The 21,324-nt window shown below is 49.8% G+C and overlaps 1 protein-coding gene across 2 annotated transcripts in view; it reads left to right on the forward strand.

Annotated features, from left to right (window-relative positions):
- The window catches only part of LOC118396139 (neurobeachin-like), a 415,134-nt gene that overhangs the window by 113,966 nt on the left and 279,844 nt on the right, over positions 1–21,324 (forward strand). For both annotated transcript variants that reach the window (XM_052522064.1, XM_052522066.1), the window contains exons 8-13: positions 1,029–1,175; positions 3,278–3,475; positions 3,835–3,992; positions 17,715–17,823; positions 19,165–19,317; positions 20,334–20,502. In XM_052522064.1, the coding sequence (XP_052378024.1) occupies positions 1,029–1,175; positions 3,278–3,475; positions 3,835–3,992; positions 17,715–17,823; positions 19,165–19,317; positions 20,334–20,502 (934 nt within the window). The remainder of the gene's footprint in view (positions 1–1,028; positions 1,176–3,277; positions 3,476–3,834; positions 3,993–17,714; positions 17,824–19,164; positions 19,318–20,333; positions 20,503–21,324) is intronic.

Genomic DNA, 21,324 nt, shown 5'->3' on the forward strand with positions numbered 1-21,324 from the left:
GATTGAAGCTTGATTGATTGATTGACTGACTCTCCTGTCACTGTTCCTTCCTGTAGTGAGCCCTCTGCAAGGTCATGTTCAGTAAGGCACACAGGCACATTTTGAACAGTTTTGAAAAAAAATGATTGGACAAGTGGAGCAATTACCTGTTTCACTCTGTTTTCTTCCCCACTTCCCCACTGAGCTGCGTTTTCAAAGCTCCTATTTGCATAACCATTTCAGGGAGATGTTTGAAGAGAGGAAGATGGTAGAAGAAGAGACAGGAAGGGAGGACCACAAAGGCTGCTATCTACAGAGTTAGGGAGGGATGGGGTGTGCGTGGTGTATATTATTATAACACACTTCTAAGGCAGGGGTTACAGGTATAGGTTTACAGGTATAGGTTTACAAGGACAGACACACACAGGGCTCTGGTCAAAGGTAGTGCACTAAATAGGGAATAGAGTAGGGAATAGAGTTCCATTTAGGATGCAGCCCTAAGTGTCCCTCTCTGAGTGACAATCTATTAGAGGCCCTGTGAATCATGCACTCTCATAGTTATCCTATTTGCCCATTCTAAAGCTGTCTTTTTTTGGGGTCTGTTTATTGCTCTGCTACTCAGCTGTGTTTGACGTTTGGATGATGCTTCCCCTGTCCGAGTCTGCTGGGGCTGTTAAAGGACATGGCCCAATCCTCTCATCTCTGACTCAGTGTCCGTATAATGGCCCTAACCATTTCCCAGAGACAGATACAGTACCAGCCATTGTCCTGTTGAAAAAACAAATTCTAGTCCCACTAAGCACAAACCAGACGGAATGACATATCGCTGCAAAATGCGAAGTGAGTGAGTGAGTGAGTGAGTGAGTGAGTGAGTGAGTGAGTGAGTGAGATCATATTGTGGTTTATGTTTGACCGTTATAAATATATCCATCTTCGTCTCATTGTACAGAGTTATGATAAGCCCTCTCGCTGTCTTCTCCCGCTACAGAGCTATGATAAATCCCCTGCTCTGTGTGCCCGTGTACTGACCCTCTCCTCTCCCTCTACAGAGTTATGATAAGTGCTTCCTGGGTTCGTCGGAGACAGCTGACGCTAACAGGGTATTCTGTGGTCAGCTGGGGGCCATCTATGTGTTCTCTGAGGCTCTCAACCCAGCTCAGATATTTGCCATTCATCAGCTGGGAGCGGGCTATAAGGTATGTACTGGGCTGACTGAATTAGGTTAGGATAGGATGAACTTTAATGGTACATGCACACATCCTGCTGCACCTACCAATCTGTGAAAACAATGCTGCTTGCTACAATTCCCTGTTCCCTGATACCTGGTATCTCTTTCCAAAGGGCTATGCTTGCATGTGTCCTGGGTCCTAACACTGTATACCCTGCATGTACTGTGTTCTGTTCTCTGGCTGCCCCTGAATCTATGGTTTGGACTGTTAAGCACACCCAGGCCAACCTGAAAACAGTGTCTGTCAAGTGTAGGTTGGGACCATAGTTATTCATAGCCTGTCTCATCCAGTCTCTGGCCTTAGTCTAGCACCTTGTTTTCCATGTAATTGTCTCTGTGAGGTAATATAATGAATGGTGATTCATATTAATGATGATGATAGCTGGTTAGTAACTGAGGTGTTTAGAAAAGGCCTCATTATAATCTCAGTCAGTTGGCAGAGTCTCCCAGACACGGCAGTCTAGCTGGGTCAACACCCACATACGGGACAGTCTAGGGGTGGGGGTGTAAATGTAAATAGTTCTGGTGGCCATTTGATTTAGTTGTTCAGCAGTCTTATGGCTTGGTGGTAGAATCTGTTAAGGAGCTGTCTGCATGTAATAGTGGAGCTGCCAGAGAGATGCTGGCTGTAGAGGCCTGCAGACTGGGCTTACTCTACCAGGTCCCAGGAGGTTGTCAACTAGAATTCCTGGGATCATACTAGTCCTATTGTGTGTCTGGTCTACCGAGCCCGGTCTACTCTGCTTGTTATCTCAACTATCTACATCTCTTTACGAGAGAAGGCTGATAGACCCTGCATGGTGCTACAGTCACCTATGGTGTATCTCTATAGTGAGACGTGGTCCTTCTGTAGCTCAGTTGGTAGAGCATGGCGCTTGTAACGCCAGGGTAGTGGGTTCGATCCCCGGGACCACCCATACGTAGAATGTATGCACACATGACTGTAAGTCGCTTTGGATAAAAGCGTCTGCTAAATGGCATATATTATTATTATTATTATTACGTAGGCTAGACAGTCTAGTTGATCTTCTCAGGGAGGCAGAACAACTGAGCTCCATTACTTTGAATGGTTTCAGGGAAGCTCTAGAGTTCAGAACTATTTCAGTGTAGGTCTCATCTCTCCCCATCTGAATCATCATGTATGTAGCCAGAAGAGGGATGTATCTCGCCTCTCATCACTCCTCTATGTCTGTGGCCGTTCATTCATTATTCACTCCTCCGTTGAGAGGACATTCCTGATTTCCTGATTAATAGCATTCCAATTGATGATGCGTTGATTGATTAATTGAGCTCCTCTCTCACCTGCCATCCTTAATGGATTGGTTACATTAAGACTTAGTGACTCATTTATCGATCAGCATCATGTTCCATTAATATATGAATATGACACTACTGCTGCTGAGAGTTTAGTAGAGGAATAAGCTGTCATGATACCATGCCTTATCACGTCTCGCTTCTCTCTCTCCTCTCCTCTCTGTCTGTCCTTATCTTTCTTTCTCCCTCCCTCCCTCCCTCCCTCCCTCCCTCCCTCCCTCCCTCCCTCCCTCCCTCCCTCCCTCCCTCCCTCCCTCCCTCCCTCCCTCCCTCCCTCCCTCCCTCTCTCTCTCTCCTCCCACTCTCTGTCTGTCCTCATCTTTCTGCCTCCCTCCCTCCCTCCCTCCCTCCCTCCCTCCCTCCCTCCCTCCCTCCCTCCCTCCCTCCCTCCCTCCCTCCCTCCCTCCCTCTCTTCTCTCTCTCCTCCCACTCTCTGTCTGTCCTCATCTTTCTGCCTCTCTCCCTCCCTCTCTCCCTCCCTCTCTCTCTCTCCTCCCACTCTCTGTCTGTCCTCATCTTTCTGCCTCCCTCCCTCCCCTCTTCTCTCTCTCCTCCCACTCTCTGTCCTCCCTCCCTCCCTCCCTCCCTCCCTCCCTCCCTCCCTCCCTCCCTCCCTCCCTCCCTCCCTCCCTCCCTCCCTCCCTCCCTCCCTCCCTCCCTCCCTCTCTCCTCCCACTCTCTGTCTGTCCTCATCTTTCTGCCTCTCTCCCTCTCTCCCTCCCTCCCTCTCTCTCTCTATTCCTCCCCTCTATGTAGAGTACGTTTAAGTTTAAGTCGGAGAGTGACATCCACCTGGCAGAGCACCATAAGCAGGTCCTGTATGATGGGAAGCTGGCCAGCTCCATCTCCTTCACCTACAACGCCAAGGCTACTGACGCCCAGCTCTGCCTGGAGTCATCGCCCAAGGAGAACGCCTCCATCTTTGTCCACTCACCCCACGCCCTTATGCTACAGGTTAGTCTCACTACATGCCCTTATAATACACATACAGATGGCGTCAAATATATTGCCACCCTTGCATTTTACAAAGTACAGTGCAATTGATCAGAATGATCTGTTTTCTCTTTTTAAAACTTCGAATGGCTACTATTTTTACCCAAAAGGTTTTGAATTTCAACTTATTTTAGAAGAAATAGTGAATTGTGCAAGGGTGCCAATATATTTGACAGCAACTGTAAGTCTCACCCCATGTCCTTATAAAATAGGTTAGTCTTGCCTCATGTCCTTATAAAATCGGTTAGTCTCGTCTCATGTCCTTTTAATCCACATATAATGAAGTTATCGTAAACTAACACTGTATTGTTCCCTGCTAGGATGTGAAGGCCATAGTGACCCACTCCATCCACAGTGCCATCCACTCTATAGGAGGAATCCAGGTGCTGTTCCCTATCTTCTCCCAGCTGGACTACCATCAACCCAACGACCAGCACAACTACCAGCACCATGAGACCCAGCTGGAGACTACCGTCTGGTGAGTATCTGTCCCTTTGTCCTGTCTCTGTCCCCTTTCCCCTGTTCCTTTTCTCATCTCTGGGGACTCCCATCTGGTGAGTATTTGTCCTGTCTCTGTCACCTGTCCCCAGTCCCTTTTCCCTATATCTGAGGACTACAATCTGGTGAGTATTTGTCCTGTCTCTGTCACCTGTCCCCAGTCCCTTTTCCCTATCTGAGGACTACAATCTGGTGAGTATTTGTCCTGTCTCTGTCACCTGTCCCCAGTCCCTTTTCCCTATCTGAGGACTACAATCTGGTGAGTATTTGTCCTGTCTCTGTCACCTGTCCCCAGTCCCTTTTCCATATCTGAGGACTACAATCTGGTGAGTATTTGTCCTGTCTCTGTCACCTGTCCCCAGTCCCTTTTCCCTATATCTGAGGACTACAATCTGGTGAGTATTTGTCCTGTCTCTGTCACCTGTCCCCAGTCCCTTTTCCCTATCTGAGGACTACAATCTGGTGAGTATTTGTCCTGTCTCTGTCACCTGTCCCCAGTCCCTTTTCCCTATCTGAGGACTACAATCTGGTGAGTATTTGTCCTGTCTCTGTCACCTGTCCCCAGTCCCTTTTCCCTATATCTGAGGACTACAATCTGGTGAGTATTTGTCCTGTCTCTGTCCCCTTTCCCCAGTCCCTTTTCCATATCTGAGGACTACAATCTGGTGAGTATTTGTCCTGTCTCTGTCACCTGTCCCCAGTCCCTTTTCCCTATCTGAGGACTACAATCTGGTGAGTATTTGTCCTGTCTCTGTCCCCTGTCCCCAGTCCCTTTTCCCTATATCTGAGGACTACAATCTGGTGAGTATTTGTCCTGTCTCTGTCACCTGTCCCCAGTCCCTTTTCCCTATATCTGAGGACTACAATCTGGTGAGTATTTGTCCTGTCTCTGTCACCTGTCCCCAGTCCCTTTTCCATATCTGAGGACTACAATCTGGTGAGTATTTGTCCTGTCTCTGTCCCCTGTCCCCAGTCCCTTTTCCCTATATCTGAGGACTACAATCTGGTGAGTATTTGTCCTGTCTCTGTCACCTGTCCCCAGTCCCTTTTCCCTATATCTGAGGACTACAATCTGGTGAGTATTTGTCCTGTCTCTGTCCCCTGTCCCCAGTCCCTTTTCCCTATATCTGAGGACTACAATCTGGTGAGTATTTGTCCTGTCTCTGTCACCTGTCCCCAGTCCCTTTTCCCTATATCTGAGGACTACAATCTGGTGAGTATTTGTCCTGTCTCTGTCCCCTGTCCCCAGTCCCTTTTCCCTATATCTGAGGACTACAATCTGGTGAGTATTTGTCCTGTCTCTGTCACCTGTCCCCAGTCCCTTTTCCCTATCTGAGGACTACAATCTGGTGAGTATTTGTCCTGTCTCTGTCACCTGTCCCCAGTCCCTTTTCCATATCTGAGGACTACAATCTGGTGAGTATTTGTCCTGTCTCTGTCCCCTGTCCCCAGTCCATTTTCCCTATATCTGAGGACTACAATCTGGTGAGTATTTGTCCTGTCTCTGTCACCTGTCCCCAGTCCCTTTTGCCTATCTGAGGACTACAATCTGGTGAGTATTTGTCCTGTCTCTGTCACCTGTCCCCAGTCCCTTTTCCCTATCTGAGGACTACAATCTGGTGAGTATTTGTCCTGTCTCTGTCCCCTTTCCCCTGTTCCTTTTCCCTATCTGAGGACTACAATCTGGTGAGTATTTGTCCTGTCTCTGTCACCTGTCCCCAGTCCCTTTTCCCTATCTGAGGACTACAATCTGGTGAGTATTTGTCCTGTCTCTGTCACCTGTCCCCAGTCCTTTTCCCTATCTGAGGACTACAATCTGGTGAGTATTTGTCCTGTCTCTGTCCCTTTCCCCTGTTCCTTTTCCCTATCTGAGGACTACAATCTGGTGAGTATTTGTCCTGTCTCTGTCCCCTTTCCCCTGTTCCTTTTCCCTATCTGAGGACTACAATCTGGTGAGTATTTGTCCTGTCTCTTTCCCCTGTTCCTTTTCCCTATCTGAGGACTACAATCTGGTGAGTATTTGTCCTGTCTCTGTCACCTGTCCCCAGTCCCTTTTCCATATCTGAGGACTACAATCTGGTGAGTATTTGTCCTGTCTCTGTCACCTGTCCCCAGTCCCTTTTCCCTATATCTGAGGACTACAATCTGGTGAGTATTTGTCCTGTCTCTGTCACCTGTCCCCAGTCCCTTTTCCCTATCTGAGGACTACAATCTGGTGAGTATTTGTCCTGTCTCTGTCACCTGTCCCCAGTCCCTTTTCCCTATATCTGAGGACTACAATCTGGTGAGTATTTGTCCTGTCTCTGTCCCCTTTCCCCAGTCCCTTTTCCATATCTGAGGACTACAATCTGGTGAGTATTTGTCCTGTCTCTGTCACCTGTCCCCAGTCCCTTTTCCCTATCTGAGGACTACAATCTGGTGAGTATTTGTCCTGTCTCTGTCCCCTGTCCCCAGTCCCTTTTCCCTATATCTGAGGACTACAATCTGGTGAGTATTTGTCCTGTCTCTGTCACCTGTCCCCAGTCCCTTTTCCCTATATCTGAGGACTACAATCTGGTGAGTATTTGTCCTGTCTCTGTCCCCTTTCCCCTGTTCCTTTTCCCTATCTGAGGACTACAATCTGGTGAGTATTTGTCCTGTCTCTGTCACCTGTCCCCAGTCCCTTTTCCATATCTGAGGACTACAATCTGGTGAGTATTTGTCCTGTCTCTGTCACCTGTCCCCAGTCCCTTTTCCCTATCTGAGGACTACAATCTGGTGAGTATTTGTCCTGTCTCTGTCACCTGTCCCCAGTCCCTTTTCCATATCTGAGGACTACAATCTGGTGAGTATTTGTCCTGTCTCTGTCACCTGTCCCCAGTCCCTTTTCCCTATATCTGAGGACTACAATCTGGTGAGTATTTGTCCTGTCTCTGTCACCTGTCCCCAGTCCCTTTTCCCTATCTGAGGACTACAATCTGGTGAGTATTTGTCCTGTCTCTGTCACCTGTCCCCAGTCCCTTTTCCCTATATCTGAGGACTACAATCTGGTGAGTATTTGTCCTGTCTCTGTCCCCTTTCCCCAGTCCCTTTTCCATATCTGAGGACTACAATCTGGTGAGTATTTGTCCTGTCTCTGTCACCTGTCCCCAGTCCCTTTTCCCTATCTGAGGACTACAATCTGGTGAGTATTTGTCCTGTCTCTGTCCCCTGTCCCCAGTCCCTTTTCCCTATATCTGAGGACTACAATCTGGTGAGTATTTGTCCTGTCTCTGTCACCTGTCCCCAGTCCCTTTTCCCTATATCTGAGGACTACAATCTGGTGAGTATTTGTCCTGTCTCTGTCACCTGTCCCCAGTCCCTTTTCCCTATCTGAGGACTACAATCTGGTGAGTATTTGTCCTGTCTCTGTCACCTGTCCCCAGTCCCTTTTCCATATCTGAGGACTACAATCTGGTGAGTATTTGTCCTGTCTCTGTCACCTGTCCCCAGTCCCTTTTCCATATCTGAGGACTACAATCTGGTGAGTATTTGTCCTGTCTCTGTCCCCTGTCCCCAGTCCCTTTTCCCTATATCTGAGGACTACAATCTGGTGAGTATTTGTCCTGTCTCTGTCACCTGTCCCCAGTCCCTTTTCCCTATCTGAGGACTACAATCTGGTGAGTATTTGTCCTGTCTCTGTCCCCTGTCCCCAGTCCCTTTTCCCTATATCTGAGGACTACAATCTGGTGAGTATTTGTCCTGTCTCTGTCACCTGTCCCCAGTCCCTTTTCCCTATATCTGAGGACTACAATCTGGTGAGTATTTGTCCTGTCTCTGTCACCTGTCCCCAGTCCCTTTTCCCTATCTGAGGACTACAATCTGGTGAGTATTTGTCCTGTCTCTGTCACCTGTCCCCAGTCCCTTTTCCATATCTGAGGACTACAATCTGGTGAGTATTTGTCCTGTCTCTGTCACCTGTCCCCAGTCCCTTTTCCATATCTGAGGACTACAATCTGGTGAGTATTTGTCCTGTCTCTGTCCCCTGTCCCCAGTCCCTTTTCCCTATATCTGAGGACTACAGTCTGGTGAGTATTTGTCCTGTCTCTGTCACCTGTCCCCAGTCCCTTTTGCCTATCTGAGGACTACAATCTGGTGAGTATTTGTCCTGTCTCTGTCACCTGTCCCCAGTCCCTTTTCCCTATCTGAGGACTACAATCTGGTGAGTATTTGTCCTGTCTCTGTCCCCTTTCCCCTGTTCCTTTTCCCTATCTGAGGACTACAATCTGGTGAGTATTTGTCCTGTCTCTGTCACCTGTCCCCAGTCCCTTTTCCATATCTGAGGACTACAATCTGGTGAGTATTTGTCCTGTCTCTGTCACCTGTCCCCAGTCCCTTTTCCCTATATCTGAGGACTACAATCTGGTGAGTATTTGTCCTGTCTCTGTCACCTGTCCCCAGTCCCTTTTCCCTATATCTGAGGACTACAATCTGGTGAGTATTTGTCCTGTCTCTGTCACCTGTCCCCAGTCCCTTTTCCATATCTGAGGACTACAATCTGGTGAGTATTTGCCCTGTCTCTGTCACCTGTCCCCAGTCCCTTTTCCATATCTGAGGACTACAATCTGGTGAGTATTTGTCCTGTCTCTGTCACCTGTCCCCAGTCCCTTTTCCATATCTGAGGACTACAATCTGGTGAGTATTTGTCCTGTCTCTGTCACCTGTCCCCAGTCCCTTTTCCCTATATCTGAGGACTACAATCTGGTGAGTATTTGTCCTGTCTCTGTCACCTGTCCCCAGTCCCTTTTCCATATCTGAGGACTACAATCTGGTGAGTATTTGTCCTGTCTCTGTCACCTGTCCCCAGTCCCTTTTCCCTATCTGAGGACTACAATCTGGTGAGTATTTGTCCTGTCTCTGTCACCTGTCCCCAGTCCCTTTTCCCTATATCTGAGGACTACAATCTGGTGAGTATTTGTCCTGTCTCTGTCACCTGTCCCCAGTCCCTTTTCCCTATCTGAGGACTACAATCTGGTGAGTATTTGTCCTGTCTCTGTCCCCTGTCCCCAGTCCCTTTTCCCTATATCTGAGGACTACAATCTGGTGAGTATTTGTCCTGTCTCTGTCACCTGTCCCCAGTCCCTTTTCCCTATATCTGAGGACTACAATCTGGTGAGTATTTGTCCTGTCTCTGTCACCTGTCCCCAGTCCCTTTTCCCTATCTGAGGACTACAATCTGGTGAGTATTTGTCCTGTCTCTGTCACCTGTCCCCAGTCCCTTTTCCATATCTGAGGACTACAATCTGGTGAGTATTTGTCCTGTCTCTGTCACCTGTCCCCAGTCCCTTTTCCATATCTGAGGACTACAATCTGGTGAGTATTTGTCCTGTCTCTGTCACCTGTCCCCAGTCCCTTTTCCATATCTGAGGACTACAATCTGGTGAGTATTTGTCCTGTCTCTGTCCCCTTTCCCCAGTCCCTTTTCCATATCTGAGGACTACAATCTGGTGAGTATTTGTCCTGTCTCTGTCACCTGTCCCCAGTCCCTTTTCCCTATCTGAGGACTACAATCTGGTGAGTATTTGTCCTGTCTCTGTCCCCTGTCCCCAGTCCCTTTTCCCTATATCTGAGGACTACAATCTGGTGAGTATTTGTCCTGTCTCTGTCATCTGTCCCCAGTCCCTTTTCCCTATATCTGAGGACTACAATCTGGTGAGTATTTGTCCTGTCTCTGTCACCTGTCCCCAGTCCCTTTTCCCTATATCTGAGGACTACAATCTGGTGAGTATTTGTCCTGTCTCTGTCCCCTTTCCCCTGTTCCTTTTCCCTATCTGAGGACTACAATCTGGTGAGTATTTGTCCTGTCTCTGTCCCCTTTCCCCTGTTCCTTTTCCCTATCTGAGGACTACAATCTGGTGAGTATTTGTCCTGTCTCTGTCACCTGTCCCCAGTCCCTTTTCCATATCTGAGGACTACAATCTGGTGAGTATTTGTCCTGTCTCTGTCACCTGTCCCCAGTCCCTTTTCCCTATATCTGAGGACTACAATCTGGTGAGTATTTGTCCTGTCTCTGTCACCTGTCCCCAGTCCCTTTTCCCTATATCTGAGGACTACAATCTGGTGAGTATTTGTCCTGTCTCTGTCACCTGTCCCCAGTCCCTTTTCCCTATATCTGAGGACTACAATCTGGTGAGTATTTGTCCTGTCTCTGTCCCCTGTCCCCAGTCCCTTTTCCATATCTGAGGACTACAATCTGGTGAGTATTTGTCCTGTCTCTGTCCCCTGTCCCCAGTCCCTTTTCCCTATCTGAGGACTACAATCTGGTGAGTATTTGTCCTGTCTCTGTCACCTGTCCCCAGTCCCTTTTCCCTATCTGAGGACTACAATCTGGTGAGTATTTGTCCTGTCTCTGTCACCTGTCCCCAGTCCCTTTTCCCTATATCTGAGGACTACAATCTGGTGAGTATTTGTCCTGTCTCTGTCACCTGTCCCCAGTCCCTTTTCCCTATCTGAGGACTACAATCTGGTGAGTATTTGTCCTGTCTCTGTCCCCTGTCCCCAGTCCCTTTTCCCTATATCTGAGGACTACAATCTGGTGAGTATTTGTCCTGTCTCTGTCACCTGTCCCCAGTCCCTTTTCCATATCTGAGGACTACAATCTGGTGAGTATTTGTCCTGTCTCTGTCACCTGTCCCCAGTCCCTTTTCCATATCTGAGGACTACAATCTGGTGAGTATTTGTCCTGTCTCTGTCCCCTGTCCCCAGTCCCTTTTCCCTATATCTGAGGACTACAATCTGGTGAGTATTTGTCCTGTCTCTGTCACCTGTCCCCAGTCCCTTTTGCCTATCTGAGGACTACAATCTGGTGAGTATTTGTCCTGTCTCTGTCACCTGTCCCCAGTCCCTTTTCCCTATCTGAGGACTACAATCTGGTGAGTATTTGTCCTGTCTCTGTCCCCTTTCCCCTGTTCCTTTTCCCTATCTGAGGACTACAATCTGGTGAGTATTTGTCCTGTCTCTGTCACCTGTCCCCAGTCCCTTTTCCCTATCTGAGGACTACAATCTGGTGAGTATTTGTCCTGTCTCTGTCCCCTTTCCCCTGTTCCTTTTCCCTATCTGAGGACTACAATCTGGTGAGTATTTGTCCTGTCTCTGTCACCTGTCCCCAGTCCCTTTTCCATATCTGAGGACTACAATCTGGTGAGTATTTGTCCTGTCTCTGTCACCTGTCCCCAGTCCCTTTTCCCTATATCTGAGGACTACAATCTGGTGAGTATTTGTCCTGTCTCTGTCACCTGTCCCCAGTCCCTTTTCCCTATATCTGAGGACTACAATCTGGTGAGTATTTGTCCTGTCTCTGTCACCTGTCCCCAGTCCCTTTTCCATATCTGAGGACTACAATCTGGTGAGTATTTGCCCTGTCTCTGTCACCTGTCCCCAGTCCCTTTTCCATATCTGAGGACTACAATCTGGTGAGTATTTGTCCTGTCTCTGTCACCTGTCCCCAGTCCCTTTTCCATATCTGAGGACTACAATCTGGTGAGTATTTGTCCTGTCTCTGTCACCTGTCCCCAGTCCCTTTTCCCTATATCTGAGGACTACAATCTGGTGAGTATTTGTCCTGTCTCTGTCACCTGTCCCCAGTCCCTTTTCCCTATATCTGAGGACTACAATCTGGTGAGTATTTGTCCTGTCTCTGTCACCTGTCCCCAGTCCCTTTTACATATCTGAGGACTACAATCTGGTGAGTATTTGTCCTGTCTCTGTCACCTGTCCCCAGTCCCTTTTCCCTATCTGAGGACTACAATCTGGTGAGTATTTGTCCTGTCTCTGTCACCTGTCCCCAGTCCCTTTTCCCTATATCTGAGGACTACAATCTGGTGAGTATTTGTCCTGTCTCTGTCACCTGTCCCCAGTCCCTTTTCCCTATCTGAGGACTACAATCTGGTGAGTATTTGTCCTGTCTCTGTCACCTGTCCCCAGTCCCTTTTCCATATCTGAGGACTACAATCTGGTGAGTATTTGTCCTGTCTCTGTCACCTGTCCCCAGTCCCTTTTCCCTATCTGAGGACTACAATCTGGTGAGTATTTGTCCTGTCTCTGTCACCTGTCCCCAGTCCCTTTTCCCTATCTGAGGACTACAATCTGGTGAGTATTTGTCCTGTCTCTGTCACCTGGCCCCAGTCCCTTTTCCATATCTGAGGACTACAATCTGGTGAGTATTTGTCCTGTCTCTGTCCCCTTTCCCCAGTCCCTTTTCCCTATCTGAGGACTGCAATCTGGTGAGTATTTGTCCTGTCTCTGTCACCTGTCCCCAGTCCCTTTTGCCTATCTGAGGACTACAATCTGGTGAGTACAGGAAGTTTCATCAAGTGAGGGTCTGAGTCTTCTACTATGAGAATGCTGAGAATCAACGTTCTAATTTACTCCTCCCTGCTGATCCTCGTCCTGAAGGTCTAGCGTTGTCCTTGTCAGAGCCCCCCACGAGCCCTGCTCCAATCAGAGCTCGGCCATAATCCTGATTTAGCTCAGTGACAGAGACGACACTGGGGAGATGCACACACAGCAGCTCTGAGCCAGGCTCTGCTCTGCCTAGGGCCCTCTCTCTGGTGCAGGCAGGGGCTAAACCTGCTGGGTAGTGTAGTCCCAGCCCCGAGTTAAGCCTGCTGGGTAGTGTTCCAACCCATGCCAGCTAGTGAACTCTGAGTGACTGTATTGGTTCTGCTGCCTGTTCCAGTGAGTCTACCTCTAAACTAACTGATGGCTCATGTTGGTCCTCAGCATCTTCAGCAGGTACTGCAGCGTAACAGATGATGTGTGGGTTCAAAAGGTATCGGAGAGAGGATTTGTGTAATTAGTATACTCTGGTTGATGAATCAAGGGACATATAGTGTGCCTGTAGTTTATCATACTGATTTAGTTTATCATACTGATGTAGTTTATCTTACTCCATAAACATTTATATAAATGCTATAGGCTGGTAAGCATATCTAAAGGATGTAGCAAGATAGCTAGTCTTCGTATCACCACACGGAATACTATAATTACATGTGGCTGTCTAAGGTAACCATTATGCAATTCTTGATTTTCCGGATACTGTGAGCTAATTCCTTACCATCAACATTTCAGCATCTAAGGCTAAGTTAGGACCCAAACATATACTCTGGGATGTGTAATTAACTTAATTTAGGATTTACCAATAGTCCAACTAAATTGTGAACGTAAATTAAATTAAACGGTTACTCTATACACGAGGAATGCACTTACTCAAATCAGATGTATCAGTCACAAATGAATTCCCTCAAACACTCAACACAATTAGTGTACACGATACAGAATAAAACAGAGTAAATGTCTACCACAAATAGACCTACATCTTTACATGGGGGTTTTAGATTCTACTTTTTATTTTAGAGGTTATTCTGTCTGTACACACATGGAGCTTGCAAACAAGGTCTCGATGAACCTAAAGAGACTCCGACCTTTTATCCTTGGATAAACTGAAACTCACCCCCCAACAAGGGCATCATACCCAGATTCTAATCTAGTTATGAAACTCATCAATGTAACGACAGGACTCCAGGAAGCTGCCCATCTGATAAGCGATCAGCCCATCATACAATTCTGACCAGTCTCTCTGAAAAGACATCAACCAGAACACATACTGTAAAACAAGACATATCAAACTGAAGGTGGATTAGCGAGTGTCATAGAGAGCCTCTGTCAGACTGCCAAGACACAGTCACTCTGTCAGGACAGGCTTTAACTGAGAGACCCACTACACAGACAGTAACTGACCCCAATGCAGAAGTAAACAGTCTCTCCACTTCTTCTCAGAGGACACCGTGTCTTTAGGATTAGAGGCTGATAAAAGGACTAGCAGATGGGCTGGGGATAGAAGATGAGGTTTGGAGCTGGGGCTAGGAGATGGGGCTGGGGCTAGGAGATGAGGCTAGGAGAGAAGGCTGGGGCTAGGAGATGAGGCTAGGAGAGAAGGATGGGGCTATGAGATGGGGCTGGGGATAGGAGATGAGGCTAGGAGAGTAGGATGGGGCTAGGAGATGGGGCTGGGGCTAGGAGATGAGGCTAGGAGAGAAGGCTGGGGCTTGAGATGAGGCTAGGAGAGAAGGATGGGGCTAGGAGATGGGGCTGGGGCTAGGAGATGAGGCTAGGAGAGAAGGCTGGGGCTAGGAGATGAGGCTAGGAGAGAAGGATGGGGCTAGGAGATGGGGCTGGGGCTAGGAGATGAGGCTAGGAGAGAAGGATGGGGCTAGGAGATGGGGCTGGGGCTAGGAGATGAGGCTAGGAGAGAAGGCTGGGGCTTGAGATGAGGCTAGGAGAGAAGGCTGGGGCTCGGAGATTAGGCTGGGAGCTGGGGCTAAGAGATGAGGCTGGGAGCTGGGGCTAGGAGAGACGGCTGGGGCTAGAGGAGATGGCTGGGGCTAGGAGATGAGGCTGGGAGCTGGGGCTAAGACTAGGAGAGAAGGCTGGGAGTTAGAGTGAAGGCGGGGGCTAAGAGATGAGACTGGGAGCTGGGGCTAAGACTATGAGAGAAGGCTGGGGCTTGGAGAGAAAGCGGGGGCTAGGAAATGAGGTCGGGGCTAGAGGAGATGGCTGAGGCTAGGAGATGAGGCTGGGAGCTGGGGATAAGAATAGGAGAGAAGGCGGGGGCTTGGAGATAAGGCTGGGAGCTGGGGCTAGGACTAGGAGAGAAGGCTGGGGCTAGGAGATGAGTCTGCGGCTAGAGGAGATGGCTATGGCTAGGAGATGAGACTGGGGCTAGGACTAGCAGAGAAGGCTGGGGCTAGGAGATGAGGCTGGGGATAGAGGAGATGGCCTAGGCTAGGAGATGAGGCTGGGAGCTTGGGCTGAGGATAGGATACTGGAGCTTGAATAGAAGGCTGGGGCTAGGAGATGAGGCTGGGGCTAGAGGAGATGGCTAAGGCTAGGAGATGAGGATGGGGCTAGGACTAGCAGAGAAGGCTGGGGCTAGGAGATGAGGCTGGGGCTAGAGGAGATGGCCTAGGTTAGGAGATGAGGCTGGGAGCTGGGGCTGGGGATAGGATAGAAGACTGGGGCTTGAATAGAAGGCTGGGGCTAGGAGATGAGGCTGGGGCTAGAGGAGATGGCTGAGGCTAGGAGATGAGGCTGGGAGCTGGGGCTAGGACTAGGAGAGAAGGCTTCGGGCTAGAGGAGATGGCTGAGGCTGGGAGCTGGGGCTAGGAGATGAGGCTGGGGCTAGAGGAGATGGCTGAGGCTAGGAGATGAGGCTGGAAGCTGGGGCTAGGACTAGGAGAGAAGGCTGGGGCTAGGAGATGAGGCTGGGAGCTGGGGCTAGGAGAGAAGGCTGGGGCTAGAGGAGATGGCTGGGGCTAGGAGATCAGGCTGGGAGCTGGGGCTAGGACTAGGAGAGAAGGCTGGGGCTAGGAGATGAGGCTGGGAGCTGGGGCTAGGAGAGAAGGCTGGGGCTAGGAGATGAGGCTGGGAGCTGGGGCTAGGAGAGAAGGCTGGGGCTAGGAGATGAGGCTGGGAGCTGGGTCTAGGAGAGAAGGCTGGGGCTAGGAGATGAGGCTGGGAGCTGGGGCTAGAAGAGAAGGCTGGGGCTAGGAGAGAAGGCTGGGGCTAGGAGAGAAGGCTGGGGCTAGGAGATGAGGCTGGGAGCTGGGGCTAGGAGAGAAGGCTGGGGCTAGGAGATGAGGCTGGGAGCTGGGGCTAGGAGAGAAGGCTGGGGCTAGGAGATGAGGCTGGGAGCTGGGGCTATGAGAGAAGGCTGGGGTAGGAGATGAGGCTGGGAGCTGGGGCTAGGAGAGAAGGCTGGGGCTAGGAGAGAATTCTGGGGCTAGGAGAGAAGGCTGGGGCTAGGAGAGAAGGCTGGGGCTAGGACTAGGAGAGAAGGCTGGGGCTAGGAGAGAAGGCTGGGGCTAGGACTAGGAGAGAAGGCTGGGGCTAGGAGAGAAGGCTGGGGCTAGGACTAGGAGAGAAGGCTGGGGCTAGGAGAGAAGGCTGGGGCTAGGACTAGGAGAGAAGGCTGGGGCTAGGAGAGAAGGCTGGGGCTAGGAGAGAAGGCTGGGGCTAGGAGATGAGGCTGGGAGCTGGGGCTAGGAGAGAAGGCTGGGGCTAGGAGAGAAGGCTGGGGCTAGGATAGAAGGCTGGGGCTAGGAGAGAAGGCTGGAGCTAGGAGAGAAGGCTGGGGCTAGGAGAGAAGGCTGGGGCTAGGAGAGAAGGCTGGGGCTAGGAGATGAGGCTGGGAGCTGGGGCTAGGAGAGAAGGCTGGGGCTAGGAGAGAAGGCTGGGGCTAGTAGAGAAGGCTGGGGCTAGGATAGAAGGCTGGGGCTAGGAGAGAAGGCTGGAGCTAGGAGAGAAGGCTGGGGCTAGGAGAGAAGGCTGGGGCTAGGAGAGAAGGCTGGGGCTAGGAGAGAAGGCTGGGGCTAGGATAGAAGGCTGGGGCTAGGAGAGAAGGCTGGGGCTAGGAGAGAAGGCTGGGGCTAGGAGAGAAGGCTGGGGCTAGGAGAGAAGGCTGGGGCTAGGAGAGAAGGCTGGGGCTAGGACTAGGAGAGAAGGCTGGGGCTAGGAGAGAAGGCTGGGGCTAGGACTAGGAGAGAAGGCTGGGGCTAGGAGAGAAGGCTGGGGCTAGGACTAGGAGAGAAGGCTGGGGCTAGGAGAGAAGGCTGGGGCTAGGAGAGAAGGCTGGGGCTAGGAGATGAGGCTGGGAGCTGGGGCTAGGAGAGAAGGCTGGGGCTAGGAGAGAAGGCTGGGGCTAGGATAGAAGGCTGGGGCTAGGAGAGAAGGCTGGAGCTAGGAGAGAAGGCTGGGGCTAGGAGAGAAGGCTGGGGCTAGGAGAGAAGGCTGGGGGTAGGAGATGAGGCTGGGGGCTGGGGCTAGGAGAGAAGGCTGGGGCTAGGAGAGAAGGCTGGGGCTAGTAGAGAAGGCTGGGGCTAGGATAGAAGGCTGGGGCTAGGAGAGAAGGCTGGAGCTAGGAGAGAAGGCTGGGGCTAGGAGAGAAGGCTGGGGCTAGGAGAGAAGGCTGGGGCTAGGAGAGAAGGCTGGGGCTAGGAGAGAAGGCTGGGGCTGGGGCTAGGAGAGAAGGCTGGGGCTAGGAGAGAAGGCTGGGGCTAGGAGAGAAGGCTGGGGCTAGGAGAGAAGGCTGGGGCTAGGAGAGAAGGCTGGGGCTAGGACTAGGAGAGAAGGCTGGGGCTAGGAGAGAAGGCTGGGGCTAGGAGAGAAGGCTGGGGCTAGGAGATGAGGCTGGGAGCTGGGGCTAGGAGAGAAGGCTGGGGCTAGGAGAGAAGGCTGGGGCTAGGATAGAAGGCTGGGGCTAGGAGAGAAGGCTGGAGCTAGGAGAGAAGGCTGGGGCTAGGAGAGAAGGCTGGGGCTAGGAGAGAAGGCTGGGGCTAGGAGATGAGGCTGGGAGCTGGGGCTAGGAGAGAAGGCTGGGGCTGGGAGAAGGCTGGGGCTAGGAGAGAAGGCTGGGGCTAGGATAGAAGGCTGGGGCTAGGAGAGAAGGCTGGGGCTAGGAGAGAAGGCTGGGGCTAGGAGAGAAGGCTGGGGCTAGGAGAGAAGGCTGGGGCTATGAGAGAAGGCTGGGGCTAGGAGAGAAGGCTGGGGCTAGAGGAGATTTAACAGTAGAGGAGCAATTTATCTGTATTTTGACACATTTAGCTTTTTATGTCAGAACACTTGCACACCACTGGATGTGTCTGTCGGTGTCTGTTTCCTTATAAACCTGTGTGTATGTGTGTTACAGTGCCACCCTCCTGGTGTTCCTGGTTGACCTGTTGAAGAGCTCGGTGGCGATGCAGGAACAGATGCTGGGAGGGAAAGGATTCCTTGTAATCGGGTTTCTGTTGGAGAAGGTAGAAACTCTAACCTAAAACCTATAACACGCTTGAGATAAGGCATGGACTCTTTGTCATCTTCCATTGTTTTTCATGTATTGACTGCTTTGCTGTGATGTTGTGGCTACAGTAGATGGGTTTTTAATAATCAAATCAATTAAATCAATCAGAATCAATTAAATCAATACATCATACGTTGTACCTTAAATGGCACGCTATTCCCCTTATAGTACACTATGTTAGAACAAAGCTACAGGGTTTGGCTTGGCCTAATAGGGCTCTGGTCAAAAGGTAGTGCACTACATGGGGAGTCATTTCAGTTTACCCGTTCTTACTTCCTATGGTGTGCCTGGCAACAGCTGATGACAGTTATTTAAAGATATCTCCTTTCAACCAATGTCCCCCAATATTTTCTTTAGTTCAAAAGCCTCTTTACTCCTCACTTTTGGTCAAAGGATATCAGAGGAGGACCAGAAATAGATCCATGGTTCTGAAACAGACAGGGACACAACAGGGCATCAGCCAACCAGTCAGACAGACTCTTTAATGCTGTTTGAAACATGGAGCCCAGTAGCCCTCAGATGGATAGGATCAAACCACAGATCAAAGAACAGAGCAGAGAGGCACAGAGGTGAGGAAGAGATTTGGAAGAAGAATCCACTTTCTGTTTTGAAGGGTATGTAGCCTCACTGCTTCCCCAGCCAGCCGCTGTCAGGTTGTGTCCTAAATGGCACCCTATTCCCAACATAGTGCACTTCTTTGGACCAGAGCCCTATGGGCCCTTTTTAAGGAAATGCTGCCTTTTTGGACACAGACAGATTGTCCTGTAGCATCCTGACATCTATCCACCGGAGTCCAGCAGAGTCCAGAGCTCAGGGCCAGGAACAGGTGGTTGTAACAGGGGCCAGACGGTGGAAACAGTTTATCCCTCTCTCTCTCTGTCTGTGTCTCTCGCGTTCTCTCCTCTCCCTCCAGCTGCCAGCACTCTCACACTCACACCATCCTGCCATCTGGTTCAGATCTGTTTATACCACAGCTAGAAGAGACTACCTCTACCTGGTCAGGAGACATGTGACAGAAAGACAGACAACAATGATAACAGCAGGACTCCTCTGAGTCTGGATGCTCAGTCAAATGCTCTCAAACTTTGCTTGTTTGGTGAAATGTCTATACATTCCAGTAACTACTTCAAAATGGTGAAACTCGATTGCACTGCCCATGCTAAAACGGGCTTTGTGGAAAGTCAACCCTCTATCCAACTATATGGTTGGCTTACAGTTAGTTATATGTTATTGAGGGATTGATTGACTGGTTGATTGATTGAGTATCCAGTGGTCTGACCAGTCCCTGTGCCTCCAGTGCTCCAGGGTCCATATCACACGTGCGGTCCTTGAGCAGTTCCTGTCCTTCGCTAAATACCTGGACGGGTTAACCCACGGAGCGCCACTCCTCAAACAACTCTGTGACCACATCCTGTTCAACGCAGCCATCTGGATACACACCCCTGCCAAGGTAAGTCCTGCCCCCACACCCCCCGCCAAGGTAGACCTTGTCCCCCGTAAAGATGAGCCCCACCCAAACTGGTTCTACTGGTTCCAGGTAGCTCCATGGTAACCCACCTGAGTTCTGACTCACTGAAGACTGTTTAGAGCATTACTCACTTCTACCATGATCCATTGTGTAACACAACATATTTTTGGGTCCTGATATTAGTGGATATTTTCTCCTCCGAATTGAAGACTTCATCACTGACTGAGGTTTACTGCCTGCTGTCACCATCAGCTCCTCAACCCTGAGAAGTATTGAAATGTTTTAGACTGAAAATACATAATGACCCGTGAAGTAGTGGATGAGGCGGATCAGAGGAGCTGGGTTGTGTGGAGAATCCATTCTCCTCACTGGCACCGCCCCTGGTGGCTCTTATGAATAAATACATAACAGTTGTGGGGAAATGTCTCAGGAGTTGAGGTAGAGAGATTCTCTGGAGGTCGACCTCCGACCCCTCCCCCATACACTTCTCTCGCATGGAGCACAGAGAGCGAGAGGGGCAGACAGAGGGAACACACTAGATTAGAGCACTTTTAGATATCTCCTCTTCTCTCTGTTAGATGGAAAAGAAGCTGTAGAGGGACTCTGTGGGATTATTGTCCAGTCAATTGCTAATTACAGAGGCCGTATTAATGAGACTGAACAGAGCAGAGCGGAGATGGAGAGAGAGGAGTGGAGAGGAAATAAGAGGGGTGTGATGAGAGGAGACTGTTATAGTGTGTTCTAATAGAGTGGAATGTGGGGTCAGCCACAGCAGCCTGTCTCTCTCTCTGTTCTACACCTGCAGGGAGGATGATGGGCTCAGGTCAGCTAGGACTTCTTTAATACAGCATTCATTTAATATGACCAGTTCACAGCCTTAATATGATACCTTAATCAGCCTGGAGTAGGTTATAAAGATTATACCTGACAGCTATATTTATGTAGAATCACTGGGTATAGGTTAATTGTGTGTGTGTGTGCGTGTGCTCTCCCCTCAGGTCCAGCTCTCACTGTACACGTACCTGTCTGCAGAGTTTATCGGCACGGCAACCATCTACACCACCATCCGTCGTATTGGGACAGTGCTGCAGCTGATGCACAGTCTGAAGTACTACTACTGGACCTGCAACCCTGAGGCCAGCAGTGGCATTACACCTAAAGGACTGGGTAAACACACAGACACACACCACAGGTCCAGAGATAAAATAGTAATAATAATAATATATGCCATTTAGCTGACGCTTTTATCCAAAGCGACTTACAGTCATGTGTGCATACATTCTACGTATGGGTGGTCCCGGGAATCGAACCCACTACCCTGGCGTTACAAGCGCCACGCTCTACCAACTGAGCCACAGAAGGACCACAGGCATCTTCTCTCTGTGTAGTAACAGGCTGCCATGAGGCGGCTGTCTGCCGTGTTGGAATTCAAAGTCACCCTGAACTGTCATGTCATCTTCCCCTCTCAGCTTTTTCTCTCTGAAACTATTCAGAATGCTCAGAGGCCCAGGTTCTGATACAGGCCTATATGGTTGGAAGCAGACCTGTATATATCCTACAGGTCAGGTTAGAACAGTGCTGATAAACCAGGTCTGTCTCTTAAATAGCCTCCTATAGGGCTCCAGGCAAAAGTAGTGCACTATGTAAGGAATGGGGGGCCATTTGGACATAACCACAGGAGAGAAGTGTAGTTTATTCCACAGAGGAAGTAGATGTGTATTAACTGTGTAATGAATAGTTGATGCAGCAGTTTAGCCTCTATTGACAGAGTTCACATGGTTAATGATTTCTCATGAAGCCGAGAAAAAAAAGAACACTATGACCATTAATCAGCAGTAGGGTGGAGAAATTTGCCAGAGCTACAGACCAGTCCTATATGAAATATTGAGCAGAGCTACAGTACAGATCTATGTGAAGTAGGATACTGAGTGTGTCTGTGGTAGGGAGAGTTTTATATATAGACAGCTCTGGAACGTTCTGCAGTGTTTC

This window comes from Oncorhynchus keta, chromosome 1, assembly GCF_023373465.1.
Source record: "Oncorhynchus keta strain PuntledgeMale-10-30-2019 chromosome 1, Oket_V2, whole genome shotgun sequence".
In the NCBI taxonomy this organism is placed as follows: domain Eukaryota; kingdom Metazoa; phylum Chordata; class Actinopteri; order Salmoniformes; family Salmonidae; genus Oncorhynchus; species Oncorhynchus keta.